The following is an 18,994-nucleotide window of genomic DNA, read 5'->3' on the forward strand; positions in this document are numbered from 1 at the left end:
ATTAATTCTAAGAAAAATTCAGTTTTAATACTCTAAAATTTGATTTTTAAGATCTATTGATTAAATGTTTATAAAGTGACTGGTTAACTTTAAAGGATTATTATCATATAAAATTTGTTGCTTTTAAATTTGACTCAATGACTAGATGAAGTGAATAGTTAAGATTTACGATATTCTTAAGTTTTATTCAACAGTTTTTGCCTGGAGTTTGGGTTGATGTGTGAGTGTTCTTGAATAAAGACTGTTTAAGTTCTGGTCTCCACATCCTGGTGATATGGAACTAGCCCCATATTCAAGGAGTACTAGGTTCAAATTTTTATCTCAAAGTGTATGCACATGATAAAGAATTGGCCCTGTATTCAAACATTGCAGATTCAAGCTTTAGTTTGTGAGTGCACATAATACAGAACTGACTCTGCATTCATAATATCACAGAAGTCCAACAAGAGTCTATTTGGTCCCCAAAGGCTGTCCCTGCAACCCATGTCAAAGAAAATGGAATGTAAAAATCAAACCCACTTTTTACCTATCCAGGAAATTATCAGTTCCACATTTAAAAAATCTTGTAAAGTGCTGACCTCCACTACTGCTGATGGCAACTCATTCCATAAGCCAAAAACCCAATCAGATTTTTTTTTTTACAATTAATTAACTTGTATCATCTGATCATATTACAGTCTTCTTAATACAGCTCAAAAAAATCAGAGGCCTTCATCCTTTCAATCCCTTTGATAATCTTGTAAACTTTAACAAGATTGCCTTTTTTTCTCTAAATAAAAAATAAGAATAAGACAACCATATTCAAAGTGTATTAAGTCATGTATTTTTTCAAGAAGTGTACATGATACAAAACTGGCCCTTTTATTTTAATGAAAAACTTGTGAACATTTTGCTTGTCAAATGAAATTAACATTTATTATGTTAAGGAAGTGACAAAAATTAAGTATAATCATTGGTAAGATTATGAAGCATTCTCATGAGTTGTAAAGTGTGGCAAAAAAAGGGAATATGTTGTAGGTGAGAGTTTGTAAAAATGCAGTTTGAAAGTGAATTTTTTTTTTTTTTTGGTACAACTTACTGAATATGTTTATTTACAAATGAATCCATGTTTTCAGTTAAGGTTACTAGTTTAATACAAAAGTGATTTTAACAAAACAAATAAAAAACACTTTCACACAAATTTACTGAATATTAAATTTTGTGCAATCTAATAATAATATTACAAGCATTTATGATGATACTGTAAAGTCTTATAAACTGTTAGGAAGCAGCTGTGTGACTGTCAAACAGATTTCTTTTTCCATACAATTATTTGTTTATCAGGTTAAGTATTTTAGCCAATAATGTTTATAAAAGAAAATGTGATACAAGTGATATACAGTGGCATCATTTAGTTTACAAATTTATTGTAGATGAAATATTTTTAATCCAATTCATTCCATAAGATACACAAAATTAACAAGTACAAAAAGACAAAGTTCTAAAAATGTAACAACATTAACTAGAAGCAGAACTTGTACCATTATAATTTCTATTTACAACTACTTTTAGCAGTAGTTTGTCAGCACATGTTATTACACAATATTTTACATAATATGGTGAAACAATAAAAAATATGTTATAAGCTTAAAGTCGATAAGTCAAAATTGTTGTTGTTTGTAATTAAGCACAAAGTTAAACAAAGGTCTATCTGTGCTCTACCCACTACGGGTATTGAAAACTGGTTTTTTAGTTCACAGACATACTACTGTGCCACTGGAGGGCTAGAATAAAATAGGTCCTGATCCAATCTGTCGTTTTACCCTCTTACATCTTCAACTGGCCAAGTGGATTCCAAGTTCACATAGGCTTCCATTGTCTGTGGGCAATATCGTATTAATGATAATAACAGAGTGCTTACCTTTTCCAATTTGCTTTTACACTCTTGCTTTTCAACTTTCTCAAACTGAAGTTGGGCAATAGTTGAATTAAGGCATGATACTTCTAAATCTACACGATCGTTTCTAACTACACAGAATTCCAAATGCTCTAAAGCACTGAGAACTTTGGGCATCAAATTAGTAGCTTCAACGCCATAAACATCAATTATATTCTCCAATTCTTTTCCAATTTCAGACTCTAGGTTGTAAACATCTTCAACACAAAATGTCTCAACAACTGAATTCATTTAGAAGTATAAATATGAAGCTTTTAATAAATAACTACCATAGATATAATATTGGTGTTTAAATGAAAATAAATAACAATATATACATATATTCATAACAGTTACCATGGTTATCTAGCAACTGAGGTAAACTATGTTTGAAGATAACTATAGGGTAAAATTCACGATGTTGGAGCGCCATCTTTATACATAGCATATAAAATTCTGTAGGCATATTATCGCAAATATCAAATTGCATTTCGATGTATATGCGTATCAGTGATACTATCTTTTCTAACGTTAACTTTTATTTATCTTTACTGTATTTATGTCTTCTTATTGTAGAATAACTTTTATAGTACAGTCAAACATTCGCACTGATGTTTCAAACTTTATCAAATTACACGTTTAATCAAGAAACTTAATACTAGTCTAGAGTAGTCATGGTTGACGGAAACTTTAAGAATCTAGTTATTATTTATCAGTGATGTCAAGAAACCCACTTGTTGAGAAATATATTTGCAAAAACGGCTCGTTTGGGTTGAGAAAATATTTTACGTAGAGGAGCGAACAATGTTTCGACCTTTATCGGTCATCATCAGGTTTGGGAATCCAAACGAGCCGTTTTTACATATATATTTTTCTCTACAAGTGGGTTTTCTCGACATCACTGATTATATTCTATTTGGTTTAAAGTATCTCTAACTAATAATTTTTACTCTTTTTTCGTCTTTTTTTTTTAAATAGCAAGTTACTACGTTAAAATGTCTACTTACAGTTTCTGTAATACATTTTGTCAAAATACCCGTATATATGCCTCAAAAATTGTATTAAAAATCATAATCTTTCCCATAGCAACTACTACAATAATGGAATTAACGGCAATTCGCAACTTCTTTGGTGGTAATTTTCTCAATTTTTGTGACACAAACCCGATGCATAATAAAATAACTAGGCTTAAGAGATTGCGACAATGCTGTCTTCAACCTGGTGAAACTTCAAGTGAACAGCTTTTAACTCCATGTGATACCTCTCCAGGTATTATATGAACTCTTTTGTTTTATGCAAATTAAATCTCTCATTGTAAAGTTTTATTTACAGCCAAAAGGTTTAAAGAGTTGGGTGAAATTTCATTTCATTCTACACTGAAGAAATTTCAATGACAACCAGCACATTGACAAGCCAGTTCCTAAATATAGCTTAACAGTACCACATACAACAATATCAAAACACAACTACACAAACAAACACTTATGCTGCAGTGGTCAAAACTTCATAATTCCGACAGGAAAAACCATCACCATGTGAAGACGAATTACCCAAATCACCTCAAGACACACAACCAACCACGCCAACAACGATTGAAACCACACTGACATCTGCCATAACTTCCACCTTCTCGGAAATTATGGCAGAATATACAAACCCTACGAATACCAACAGTCTCACAGACATAATAGATAAATCATTTCGAAAAACATACATAAATTCCTGCCGCAAATTTTAACCTCCATCATGAACTCCACTAAACATGGATAACTTTACAGTACTACACATCAATATCCAGGGTGCTCTTGCTTTCAAGAAACATTAGATTGAAGATACAACAAACTCCATAAAACCAGATGTTATTACAATTAGTGAAACTCTCCTCTATAACTACCATCGGTTTAAATTAAACGGCTACTCAATTATTAGACATGACAGGAAGGATAATAGAGATCCAAACAGAGGTATTTTATTATTGTACAGGACTGAACTTATAGTTCAGGAACTTAGCATTCCTTCCCGTAACGAATCCATAGTCATCAATATAAAAACGCATAATCATACTGACGTTACTGTGGCGGGCATCTACTGCTCGCCTAGTACAGTGTTAGATGCAAATATTTTGCATTCATTGAATAATAACAATCCTAATCTAATCATTACAGGCGATCTAAATAGTAAACATATAGCATTCAACTGTCGAAGTACAAACGCAAACGGCAATTTCCTTTTTCAATTTCTGGATGAATCTAACATGATTTTATTAAATGATGCAACACCGACACATATCTCGTACGCACACGGCACCAGTGAAATACTGGACCTATGCCTGTGTTCGTCTAATATGAGTCGCAAACTCGTAAACTTTCATGTTGGTCACGATTTGGATAGTGACCACCTCCCAGTTTGGTGTATCTTCAATCTCACCCCTCACTTAAACAAAATTAAAGTTAAAGATCAACTGAATTACAACAAAGCTAATTGGCAATTTCTTCAAACTATCTTAAATCAAACCTTACTTCCCGAAGTACTATATATTGCCGCAGACGCATCAGATATAGATGCATACTGTCATATCATCTCTGAGTGTCTAAAACATGCAGCCAACAGTTCTATACCGAAACAAAAACACTTCACAACAACTCACTCATGGCAACCACACAAAGACATAATACACTTAATTAAAAACAGACGTATACTCCGCAGACAGTACATACAAAATCGCAACCCCAGTTAAAACACAGATCAACACTATAAGGAATAAGATACGACATTTAATCCGACAACAAAAACAAGAAAACTGGGACACCTTCTGTTCAGAACTAAATCACAAAACTGATCCAAAACAATTCTGGACACACTTAAAAAGATTTACGAATACAGGAACAACAAACACAGTATATCCACCACTTGAACTGGATGGAGAAACAGCGTACACTGACATAGAAAAAGCTGATATATTTAAAAACGCACCTACAAAACACGTTCAAGACACATCATGAACCAAACATGAACAGATACTTCTATAACACAGTTAATAACTTTATTGATCACAGCAAAAGCATTTACACACCTAAATTTCTAGTCAACACTATTATAAATCAAGAGAAAACAAAAGACTGGAGCACTCATCAACTGATTAAAGATATCACTGTAACGGAAGTCGTAACTGCTATTAACAACACAAAAAATAAAGCCCCTGGAGAAGATGGTATTCAAGCTATCCTCCTAAAACACGTCACTCAGAGATTATATGAACACCTAACAGCTTTATTTAATCTATCATTATCAGCTGGATATATCCCCGTTTCTTGGAAGGAAGCAATAATATTAATGTTCCAGAAAGAAGGAAAGCCAGCGAATAAACCAAACAACTACCGCCCAATTAGCTTAACCAGTTGTACTGGCAAAGTATTAGAGAGGATAATTAGTAATCGTCTCTCAGTATACTTAGAAGAAAATTCAAAATTACCAGAAATTCAAAACGGATTTTGAAAATACCGCCAAACTTCAGACCACCTGATTCGACTTACAGAATCAATTACTGACAGCTTTAACAAAAACGAATGCTCTGTAGCTTGCTTTCTCGATATTGAGAAAGCTTTTGACACAGTGTGGCATAATGGTTTGCGTCATAGATTGCACGAAATGGCTTTACCCCAGGAAACTATTCGTTGGCTGTCCAACTTTCTGGAAAACCGAAAGTGCAAAGTAAATGTGAATGGGGTCCACTCAGGGTCCTTTTCACCCGAAGCAGGAGTCCCGCAGGGAGGGGTTGTTAGCCCTATATTATTTATCATGTATGTGAGTAATATGCCTCTGTCGGACCTAAATTTAGGTTATGCATCGCAGTTTGCTGACGATGTAACAGTCTGGAAAAGTGCCCCCACTCCTTCAATTGCAGCAACGAACCTACAACCAGTTCTAAATAACATCGAAGAATACTGCCAGAAATACAGAATTAAAATCAATATTCCGAAAACCCAAGTGATATTATTCAGCAGACTCAATAAGCTGAAAAAAGATCCACCAAAGCTCTACATGAATGGATCACTTTTACTGACTGCTACTTCTGCTAAATTTCTAGGTCTAACCTATGATTCAAAAGTAACGTGGTTACCGCATATTAGAAATATACTGAAACGAATCTGGAAAAGAGCAAACTATGCAAGAAGTCTTTCAGGTAAAAACCAAGGAACATCACCAGACAATATACTTAAAATCTACAAAACGTACATTAGACCCATAATAGAATATGCATCACCTGCCTGGATTAACATAGCACCCACACATTTACAGAAACTTCAACGAATACAAAATTCAGTACTAACTTCGGCATATAAAGTACCACGTAGCACTTCATCCACATTCATCCACAAGTATGCAAACATAGACACAATATCTGAAAGACTCTTGCATAATTCTCTAAAATATTTCATTAAGAATTGGCATAAGAATAACTTAATGTGTGATCTCGACAGATACCACGTACATGATGTAAATAGTCCTAAATACCTCTCCCCTTTTAACATGTATTTAAGGAATGTTGCACAAGCTGGCCACCTTGCACTAGACACTTAATCCTTGTTTTTCTTTTAAATTTTCTCATTATTTTTTTTTATTTTTATTATTACTACTAGTAGTAGTAGCATTTTCTTCATGGATTGTTTGTTTTGTTTTGTTTTGGAATTTTGCACAAAGCTACTTGAGCGCTATCTGTGCTAGCTGTCCTTAATTTTGTAGTGTAAGACTAGAGGGAAGGCAGCTAGTCATCACCACCCACCGACAACTCTTGGACTACTCTTTTACCAACGAATAGTGGGATTGACCGTCACATTATAACGCCCCCACAGCTGAAAGGACGAGCATGTTTGGCGCGACGGGGATGTGAACCCGCGACCCTCAGATTACAAGTCGCACGCCTTAAAACGCTTGGCCATGCCAGACCTACAGAATGCAAAACTTATGTAACTATATAATCTGTAGAATAAAAAGAATGAATGTTTTCCAGCTTTTTTTATTTTTGTTATCTATAATTTATTATTATTACTCTTGAGTAAATGTCTACACGCTGTATATAAAACTACACTCAGAATGTAAACATCCTTAAATATTACAAGCAAAACCAATGAAATTAAGGTCTAATCTAATCCAAAGTTGTTTCAGTTTATTACAATCATTATAATGGATTCTTTGATATGAACTAAAGCTATTTTTCATTCAGTCAGAGTCCACTTTCTTGAAAGAGTTAAAAGGTATGTGTTGCATTATCAACCACATCCAGCAACGTACGCCTGGCTAAGCAGGAATTAAATATTACTGTAGTGTAACCCCAATACTTGATACGTGTTGGCAGACTTAAAGTATTTGACAATATCAAGAGTAAATGAACTGTAAGGGAGAGGAGACATACAACATAAATACTACGAACTTGGAGTGTCTGCTATTTTCAATTTTTTTGCACTATACCTATTTCATTTACTTAAAAGTTTCTACTTTAATATACAAATCTTTCTGAAACTTAACACTTGTCATGTAATACTAACAGTGGGATCAGAAAATGTTTTCCTTATCGAAGTAGGCCGATAATGATTGGTGACTTATCCACCATTAAGCAAAGAACCTTTTCTTCAGTCACACTACTTTTATATTACTAGCAACAAGTTATATTAACACCAAACGTTTTCAAATATCTGGCTAAAAAAAAAAAAAGCTTTTGTAATTGTATTACATTCAAGGGCATGCTGTCACAGAAGGAGACAAGGAGTAAAAGCTATTCATATTAGGTATCCAAAAGAGTTAAGGACATAGATACTAACTATATGTTGTTTAAAACACTCCAAAGGGTGAACTAAGTTTAAACATGTATAAACTATCAGAGCAAAGACATGATTTTCAGGCTTGTCTTAGAATATCGTACTTAAATTTTCTAATGTGTTAAATGGTTTATTATCTGGTAATATGTTACAGATCAAAACTGAATGAGTTTTCTTATTCAAATTTATTAATGTAAAGTGTTTAGATGATATATATCATTAATTAACTGAGAGAAGCATATAATTTTAGATTTCTTTTATTTTACAAAAAGATTGATTCGTTTTTGAATTTCGCTCAAAGCTACACAAGGGATATCTGCTTTATCCGTCCCTAATTTGTCAGTGTATAACTAGAGGGAATGCAGCTAGTCATCACTACCCACCGCCACCTCTTGGGGTACTCTTTTACCAACGAATAGCGGGGTTGACCATTACATTATAACGCTCCCACGGCTGAAAGGGCGAGCATGTTTGGTGCGACGGGATTCGAACCCGCGACCCTCGGATTACGAGTCGAGTACCTTAACCACCTGGCCATGCTGGACCCAGAAAGGTTGAAGGAGATGTCATTCAGGTGTCCAAAGTGGTACAGTTTTGTAAATTTGTGGTTTAATTTGAATTACTGAATAAAAAAGAGGGTGAATATACAAGTGAGAATACCAGAGTGGCTAAAATTCAGACTTCCTCCTACATAATTTTTCAGATAGATATAACTTTGTAGAAGATTCAACCTGAATGTTTGCTGTAAGGTTTCTTGTTTTGTTTTTAACTTCACGCAAAGTTGCATAAGGGCTATCAGCGTTAGCTAGCTCTAATTTAGCAGCTATACGGAAGGCAGCTAGTCATCACTACCCACCGCCAACTTTTGGGTACTCTTTTACCAACGAATAGCTGTAACATAATAACGCCCCCACAGATGAAAGGGCGAGCATGCTTGGTGGGATAGGGATTTGAACCTGCAAGAATCAGTTTGCGAGTGGAGCGCCTTACTCACGTGGCCATGTCGTGCTGTAAGGATGATTTGATTTAGAAGTGGATAGATGGATTTTAAGAGCTATCTTTAATGTGAATTTCTATTTTAATATTTTCTGCTGTTTAAGTTATCTTTCCAGTTATTTTGCAAAACAATAGATTATATTTTCTTTCCCGATAATAACGTAAAGAAAAATAAAAAAATGAGATAAAATATCAAGTTTCATCACAAATGTGTATAATCCTAAAAAGTATAAAAAAACGTATTTGTTTGTTTTTAATTAAATATATGTTTGTACCCTTTTACATGAGACAGTAGTAAATATTTTTCAACTTGACTGAAGGTTCCCCTTAAAAAAAATACAAAATATATTATACTTTGATTATTATTAATTTATTAAACATTTCTTAACAAGTTGAGATAGAGGATAATCGGACTGGTTTTATTATCCAACAAGATGAATGTTCGTCTCGTGACATGAAATAATGATCAATTTTTTGTTTTCCAAATTGTATCTAAATAAATGTTTTATGGACACGTTTTTACAATTTATTTATAATCCAATAACAATACATGTATGGAAAATAACTATACTATTTCTAGTGTTTTACGAAAACAATATTTTTCATGCTTATTTGGTCATCTCTTTTAAGTATTGCTTCTTTAGCATTTTTACTTCTGTATACTTATAAATTATATTCAGATGCTCGTCTTGATAAATTTTCATTGATTTAAATATACAAAAACAATTACTTTCAAAAACATATTCCTAATTGATCAATCGTACAACACAACAATGTTTTTGAACAACATGAGACCTGTTATACATCTCGGCAGGGCCTGGCATGGCCAGGTGGTTAGGACGCTCGACTCGTAAACTGAGGGTCACGGGTTGGAATCCCCTTCACACCAACATCCTCGCCCTCTCAGCCGCAGAAACGCTATAATGGTTCAATCAATTCCTCTATTCGTTTGTAAAAGAGTAGCCGACGAATTGGCAGTGGGTGGTGATGACTAGTTGCCTTTCCTCTAGTCTTATACTGCTAAATTATGGACGGCTAGCGCAGATAACACTCGTGTAGCTTTGCGCGAAATTCAAAACAAACTAAGCCAAATCCTTTAAACTAAATTAAAATAACATTAAAAACACAACCTGAAAGCCATCCCTTATCATTCATATGCGTTTACAGCTTTTTCTTAAACCCATTTAAATTTACTGCCTGTACAACATCCGAATGTAATCCATTTCAAAGGTTATTCATCCTGTTAGAAAAACGAAACTCAAGATGACTTATACCCTTCCTTAATTTATATTTGGATTTCCTAGTCCTACCTTCTTACTTTTAAATATGAAAAAAGATGATTCATCAATACTTCTTAATCCTCTTGCTATCTAAATCACCACAATAAGATTCCCTTACTTTTTTTTCTCGATAGAAAATAATTTGAGAGATTTCAGTCTCTTCTCATATGACAGAAGTTTGGCATGGCGCATAGATTTATCGTCTTTAGCAGCAAAAATACCTTAAGCACACCATTTTAACACTGTATTATTGTGAACCTTGACCATGAGAAATATTTTAATTTTTTGTTTGGTTAAAGCAAATCCATATTGGAATAACTGCTATGTTTACTGAGAGAACTAAAATCTGGATTTTAATGTTAATAGTCCATACACTTATTACTGACCCCTCTAAACCTTTCATGCTTATCTGAAAAGCCGGTCTCACAATATAAAATTTTCCACAGAACTCGAAGACAATAAACCATCTTCCATTCTCTGATGTTCTGGTTCAGAAGGATATGAGTTTAGAAATTCTAATCACTACCGTTCATCAGAAAGATATTTAAACAAGTGTTTAAATTTTCTTACATGTTATACAAGTTTTATCAAACCTGAAATTATTAAAACATTAAAACCTAGAGCTGCTACTATCTGCTTTGCTTTCTTCTTAGATGAAAAAATAAAACACTTGGAGAATATTTTCAAAAGTAAACAAGAAAAAAACGTGTTTTCTCCTTATACACCACTCTTAGGAGAAAATATTAGAAGAAAAATGAATAAATATAACATCACTCCACTCTGCATAAGTCCTCCTTCAACAGTCTTATGAAATCAAAATCACCAATACCCAACCTCTGACAAAGAATATAGTTTATAGCATTAGGTGCGAGTGTAATAGCCATACAAACATGTGAGATTCAAAGAAACCTTAAAAAACAGTACTATATCTGTTCACATTCAGGAAAACTATCACATACTAGATATTAAAAAGAGAAGACCCTTAATAGTCGCAAATTTGAAAATATTTTAGACAGGATTAGATTAAATTCATATATGAGTCTTTCCCCCTTTTCTTATTAGTTATATTTTTATGCGCCAGCAATATTAAGCGTGGGGCGTTCGTATTTCGCTTTTCTTTTTCATCAGGACCTCTACCAGCCTGTTCTCAATTGAAATTCTTCAAAGCAGGACTAGAGTAAATTAACGTATGAAATCTTAGGCATGATCAGAGTATAAATCTAAAGAGTTCAACTTCCTAAGTTCAAAACTGTAATTAAATCTCTAATTGTTCAAGAGATGACGGAGCTATGAGCTGAAAGTTTGTACTTGATAAATAAAAAATTAAAAACTAAAAGCCGTTCTATGATCTGCTGTGCCACGGTTAAAAGAATATACACAGAGAGAAAAACAACAAAGAAATTACTTCCTTATAAACATGAGACGATGGACCATCAGTTGGATATTATCTGATACAATAATTAATCATCTCTGTATAGAAAAGAGAAATTTCGTAGCAAAATGAAAATATAAACTTATATAACACCTATGTCACAAGAGGAAAACAAGAAAAGTACAAATTACAACGTTACAACAAGGTTACATAAAGTACAACGTACGACTGAATGTTGGAAAATTACATTTCAAATTATATGAGTTTAAGTATAATCTATAAGCAAGATTATTAATATGGTTAGCTTGGAATTTGTTTAATAGAATATTGTAATGTTGTTGTGTTGTTCTAGAGGCAATATTAAATTTATATTTTACGTCAATGAAATGTGTTTAACACATGAAACTATAATGAGCAAACTCGCTACCCATGGTTAGTCCATTGATCTTATCATAGTTTGTGTTGTTGAACTGAAATTTGAATGGAATTTTCTGAAAATGAATTTGTACTGTTTCATGTGTACATACAAATGTTAAAGACATATAATTACAAACGTATATGAACATACACGTAAGTTTTCAACTTACACAATCGTCACATACGTGGACATGTTCCGAAAGGCCACCTCAGCTTTACCATAGTACCCTACACAGATTACATTAGTGATCAAGCTGTCGTTTGTTATGGTCAAGTAATGTGCTGCTATTTTTGAGAGGAGAATCTGAATAACGTTTTTACCATCTCTGAAATAAATAATTACTAATCGAATGCCACCGAAATTCTTCACATCTCCAGTGGCTCAGTTGTAAGCTTGAAGAGTTATAAAGTTTTGTACAAATGTTGTATAACTTTATGCTTAACAACAAACACACAAACCGTTTGCAAGAGTAAGTCTATGTATCAACACCTTGTGCTTCAATACAACTTTAGTTAAATAACAGCTGAAAAACAAGATTCAGCTATAAATGCACAATAGCTGTTTGAACGGGCCATCAACTGTGGACCATTATAGCACGGTATTGCCTTACACATATCGGTCTATTTGTGTTAATTGACAGTAAGAACTAGAAAACACATAGTTGGTCCCATACTACACTATGAACTCTTTTTTTCATATACATATTGATTCTTTACTAACAATATAACAGATTTATCCGATCCACAAGTCCAAATGTTCGTAACAAAACTTAACAAACAACATCTGTCTACAGTCCTTGACAAAATATCTGATTTTTTTTTTAACAAATAAGATCATTATTAATATGATGGAATGTAAATATACATAGTGCTGTCACATTGGGAAATACATGTTATTTTAAACATTGAGATGTGTGATGCGTATAGTAAGACAAGTTCTATAAACATCATAAACGATTTATTAGAACAGCAGAAAATTTCATCACATACCTGTAGGAAGATATATAATTCAGCATTTCATCTATCACAACAAATAGCTTCTTTAGCCTCATATCATTTCGTATTAAATATTCAGCACTTGGTTGATCTTCCTTGTACTCTAATGACCTTTGCAAGACGATGTATCATGCTGTCGATGAGATCACTGAACTATCTTCCATGATTTCACCGCAAATTGTCACTAGAAGGTGGTGTAACTCAGCTATAGTAGCTGATTAAGGGTCATAGTTGGCAATTTTAAGGCTAATTTTGCCCAACAGTTCTCAATGGGATTACAAACTAAAAACTTTGCTGACCATGGAATTCTTGTAATATCCTCCTAGTCAAGATAATCCTGCTTAATTCGAGCGCTGTGGGCAGTGACATTGCCATCTTGCCAAACCTTGCCCTAACATGTGGCAAAATACTTTCTTCATCAGATGCCTATGAAAAGTACTATTGATGTTTTTCTAGAAAATATAAATAGCAGTTTACCGCCATGATGGATAACTGCCCAAACATGTATTATACCTTCTCGTGTTTGATTCATGTGGGAAAAATAGTCTTCCCTCATCTGTTTTTTTATCTTTAACATCCAGAAACATTATTTATATGAAAAGTATATGTCGTCAGTGTCATAACTATAAGTTTGTTTTGTTTTGAATTATGTGCAAAGCTACACGAGGGCTATCTGCGCTAGCCTTCTCTAATTTAGCAGTGAAAGACAATACTATTCAGCGCCTACTCTTAGACTACTCTTTTACTAGCGAATAGTGGGATTGAGCATCACATATAACGTCCCTATGACTGAAAGGACGAGCATGTTTGGTTGAACCAGGATTCAAATTCTCGACCCCCAGATTACGAGTCGATTGTTCTTACCATCTGGTCATGTAAGTTAGCATGCTGTCTTTCTCAAGTAAAGTAACGGCAGTAAACATTAGTTAACAAAGTTATTTATTCAATCTCCCGTTCACATTTCTTCTGGGCACCCTGAAATGAATGTGTTTATGTTTTTCCTATCGTATGGTGTTGCAAGAATTCTTTTGACCTTGATGTGTTAATCTAATCAAAACGCGATTATCTTGGGTGATAATATTTTGGCGGGTACCAGTAGTAGGTAATTAACGCGACGAACGGAGACAGTTTTATAACTTCAAAGAATCATCTTCGAAAGTTAGTATTTCTACGAGGATATTACATATCTTCGTCGGTAAAAAATCAGCTAATATACGGCGTGAGGCAAGACAAAAATTAAGAGCAAGCAACCCGTTAAGTGAACTGTACTCATATCAGTTCGAAATTTATAGATGTAAAAATGGCTCGTTTGGGTTGAGAAATTTTTTTATATATTTTTCTTTACAAGTGGGTTTTCTCGACATCACTGAATTCGAAATTTGTTTATCATAAACCGTCGATAAAATATTCATTTCCAAACCAGACAAAAGACACAGTAATGTTCGTAAGTTAGTAAAATTGTTGTATGTATACCAATATTTGTAATAACTGTTAGTATAAATTTTATTGTTGTTTGTATATTAAATATATTTGTGTAAACTGTTTAGTGTCTCTTCAAGTATCCACGCCGTCTTTTCGCTTTGCTCGTAATAAAACTGTATTTCACTTTACACTAGGTGTCAAATACGTTTATTTTCTCGGCTTAAAACTCAGTCATTTAGTTAAACAGAGATATTTTCATTTTTCATGGCAAATATTCCTGTTATAATGCAGGCCTATCTAATACCCACACAGAAATCAGTTTAACCTGAAAATACTTTGACTTACTCTACATTCCTAGTCTTCCTAATTCTCTAAAATCATTGTGGTTCTGTCTATGTGAGACAGAATGTTAATGTAAAAATTACATATGATTATACTTCTAAGAAAAACTATGGAGTATTATATCACGTAAGTTCTAAGACAACCACACACAAGTGATGTCTAAGGAAAACAACCACTACAAATAATTTTCAATAAGTTTATAAATTCACTGTGGTAAAAATCTGGAGATCTCTGCCATGCAGTGGAAAGCTCATTGATATTTCATTGTGTAGGTTTACACAGAGAGAACATTAATAACTACAAAAATAAAAAAGCAAGAAAGTAAAAAAAACAAAACAATAATTACTCTGATTCTGTATCATATTTATCACCCAATGGTATTTCAATTGCTTCAGGATTGATAGGCTTAAGCTGTAATGTTTTGAAACGTAATTCCATAAAACTCATTCTTACGTTCTATATCTGTTGGCTATACATCACTATTTGGTGTGAGATTTATTGCTTAATTCGTTTAGTAATCTAGTATCTGGCGATTATTTGGTTTTAAGATCAGGAATGTTGAGGGTAATTATTTTGTGGGCGATGGTTATGACGAGTTTCGTTGTGTAACTCGGTAGAAGTTGTGCATTGTGTGCATAGTTTAGCAGTTGTAATTTGATGTCACATTACGCGAACCTTATTTTTCTCCTCACCATAAGTAAGTATTGTCTATCATATCATCTCATAGACCTCAGTTGGGCAATCTAGATATATAGATAACCAAATGAGCGAAAGTTAAAATGTATCATAGGACGGCTGGTATAAGTATTAACACTTTTACTAAAACAAAGCAGAGAACAACATATATATCTGTATATATACACACTGATAACAATTTATTAAATACAATACATTGTCAAAGAGTTATACGATTTCAAAAATTATGATAATGTATAACACAATGAATATAATTAACCTTATGATACTAAAATTACACAGCACTTGAAAGTGCTTAAACACAAATTTTATCTTCCTGGCTTAACACAACCAATTATTACATTACAGATGTTCTTTGAAAGCTTAGATAGGTTTCAATGGAATAACAGAAATTTTCTTACTATGTTTTTCAGACAGTTGAAATGTATGACAAGTGCTACAAAACTGAGAAACATTTTGTCTAATATTTGGCCACAAAATGCATAATAATTTTATCACTGAGAAACATTTTGTCTAATATTTGGCCACAAAATGCATAATAATTTTATCACATATCTTGTTGACACCTAGGTGACCTTCCATGGGTAACTTTCAATATTTCAGAAGGATATGCTTTTAAAAAAACAATTTGATAAACTACAGCCAAAGTCTCTGAAGCTGGCATATCTGGTGGTCTCCAATTTCTCATGAACACACCATTTTCGAAATAGTAACAACATCAACCTCAGATAAAACAGAGATCGGCTCGCTAACTATCTTTGGTTCAGCAACAACTTTTCTAACAGCCAAATCGTTTCCCAACAATAATGATACATTCTTATTTCGAAGAGTAGGTTTTACTCCATCTACAAGTAGTCCCAAAACTAGATTTGGTGTTAAATAAATGTTATGAAGAGAAACATTAACAAAATCACTCTCAATACCCTGAGGGAGAACAAACTTACCAGTGACAGAACTCTAATCTAAAGACAATACACCTTCTAATAACAATGACTGAGTCACCCTAGTGTCACGTGAAATATGTATGGGTATAGAAATAGCAGTGCTATTTTTCAAAGATACAAAATCAGCAGATACAAAATGTCTAAATTCCTTCCTAATTACATCAGCCTTTTTATTTGTGCCAAATCACCAATATCTGGTGAATTTGTGAAACTATGTCCGTATATGGACACAAACGCACTTGGTATTGTTTCCTTTTCTCTTAAAAATTCCAACAATGAAATATAACATGACAAAGTTTTTTTTACAGAAATGACAGATAGGCCTTTGCAGCTTTTATGATGTTTTATCCTGACTGTCTGAAGATTTCGAAGTATAGAAGTTGGATTTTTAGAAGAATCCTTAACTTTTGTGGATTGGACAGACACTGGTTTTTGTTGGGATGGCAAGAATTTCTTTTTATAAAGAGTGTTTTTATGTATTAACGTGTAATAAATAGAAAGATAATCTGCTTTCTGTAGAGTTTTAATTTTCTTTTCATCCAAGTAAGGTTTTAGGTCGTCACTTGTACAACATTTATATTCCTCAATTAGATATAATTATCTTAATTTGTCGAAACTGTTATCAATAAGTAAAGAGTTACACCATCAATCAAACATCTGGATGTTTTGTGGGCGAATTCCAAATAAGTCTGACTTGTGAAACCCTCGAAACTTTTGACGACAAGTCTACGGTACTAGCTCGTATGCTTTAGGGATAGTTGCTTTAACGTTATCATAATCTATACAATCTTTTAGAGAGAGCACAGCATAAGCTTCTTGTGCTTTACCAGTTAAAACACTCTGTAATAATAGTGAGCATTTTTGATGGACATTACAAGGTTTGGGAAACTGGCTCTAAATGTCAGAAGTATTTATCAACTTAATTTTCATTAAACTGTGATACTTTAACATATCAATTGAGTTTAAAGCTGGCATTTTGCCTTGGTCGATCGGAGTTGAGTCTAATTTCCATTTCCTTCAGCCTTATTTTGTTTTCGGCTTTAATAGGGGTTTGTTTACTCTCTATTTTGTTTTGATACTGGCTTGTTCTTTTTCTGCTTCAATACAGCCTTGTTTGGCCTCGAAACGTTTATTTTCTTTTTGAACCTTGATATGGGCTTACTCTTTCTTGGCTTCTGTACGGGCTTGGTCAAGTTCCATTAGTTTCAGTTTTACCTGGATTTCTAATTTATCTTCATAACTCAATTCTGGTTGGCTACTGGCGACACACAACAAATCACCATGGACAAATATTTCAACAATACAATTTTTATTTCATTTCTTGTCATTGATTTTTAACTTCTAATTCTAAGACTTTTGGCAATTTCAAACAATTCACTTTTGTTATACTTTTCTAGTTGTTCGAGGGAGGGCGTTTCAAAAAAACTGATAATCATATATGATCAAATCTCAATTTGAATTTAGAAGTTAATTAAACGTCGATATGTATTAAATTTATAATACTTGCTAACAAGATTGATACACATAGTTTTCTTTCTTAACACAAATATATCTCAACATACAAACAAAAATAAAATGTATAATAACGGTTATTACAAATATTGGTTTATATACAAGAGTTTTACAAATTTACAAACTGTACTGAGCCTTCTATTTGGTCTAGAACAAAATATTTCATTTATGATCCAGGTCCACGACGAGCTAATTTATTCTGAATTGATATTGTCACACCTTGCCTAAACTGACGCTTCTATTCTTAGCTATTCTCATACCGATTACAAACTGACTTTTTTCGACGAAGATATTTAGTGTCCTTATAAAATTCATAACAATAGATAAATACACGAATTGACTGAGACACAACCCCTATAAGCGCGTATAAAATTGTACCAAGTAAAAATCAGTCTCTTCAAAGAAAAATGTAAATCTAAAACATCGTTTTAAATACACCTCCTTGTCTTTTAAGGTAATTATTCTAAGAATGTCTAAAATAAAATTGGATATTATGTGTATTGATTTTTTTTTATTATTACTTCACCTCATACATGATATAGGGGTTGGCTTCTTAAACATGCCGACTGTATATTGTACAAAGCATCGAATATCTACATTTTATAGTCATCTAATATTAATCTATTATTGGCTGGTAATTTTTGTTTCACTCTGCACATAAGATTTTGAAAAAAAAACACCAGATGTTTTGTAAAAAAACTAATTTGAAAGGGTATTGATAATATTGTTTATATTTGAATTAGCTTAGGCAAAATATAAAAGAAACGAATAGACTTTTTAGTACCCCTACACCCTTTGTAGTAACTTATTTAGTAATCTACAAGAAGTTTGGGCGCAATATACTAAGCAATTTTTGTCGTGGAGCTAGCAAGAGAAACTTACTGCAATGGAGTTTGCGATGTATACATTCAAAACACGGATCTCGGAAACTCCCGCAATGATTATCACCAATCATAACTGCGTAATATTTTTATAGCTAGGCGGTATTTTAGCCGGACAATAAATAAAACAATTAAAATTTCCACAAAAATGATATATTTAAGATATAACCAATAAATATTCCAAAAAAAGAGTAAGTTTAGAATACAAAACAAATTTTAAAAATAGTTGTTTTTCTTTAGTGTAAATAACCTGAGTGTTGCAACAAAGGATCAAGGTACGTTTATTTATAACTGCGTCTACAATATATAATGGATTTACCAATGTATATTTATTTTAATATTGATGTTTGTGTCAGTTAAATATATATTTCGAAATCTATATAACTTATATTTTTAAATGTGTAT

At 32.9% G+C, this 18,994-nt stretch overlaps 1 protein-coding gene across 3 annotated transcripts in view; it reads right to left on the bottom strand.

Moving 5' to 3' along the window:
• The window catches only part of LOC143244582 (RILP-like protein homolog), a 53,748-nt gene extending 51,393 nt beyond the window's left edge, over positions 1–2,355 (bottom strand). For 2 of the 3 annotated variants that reach the window (XM_076489532.1, XM_076489531.1), the window contains exon 1: positions 1,901–2,353. In XM_076489532.1, the coding sequence (XP_076345647.1) occupies positions 1,901–2,167 (267 nt within the window). In that variant the 5' untranslated portion in view covers positions 2,168–2,353. Of the gene's footprint in view, positions 1–1,900 lie in introns of all 3 variants that reach the window. The other variant, XM_076489534.1, reaches the window with a different exon arrangement.
• Positions 2,356–18,994: the final 16,639 nt, after the last annotated feature.

Source organism: Tachypleus tridentatus, chromosome 2 (genome assembly GCF_004210375.1).
Source record: "Tachypleus tridentatus isolate NWPU-2018 chromosome 2, ASM421037v1, whole genome shotgun sequence".
Taxonomy (NCBI): Eukaryota; Metazoa; Arthropoda; class Merostomata; order Xiphosura; family Limulidae; genus Tachypleus; species Tachypleus tridentatus.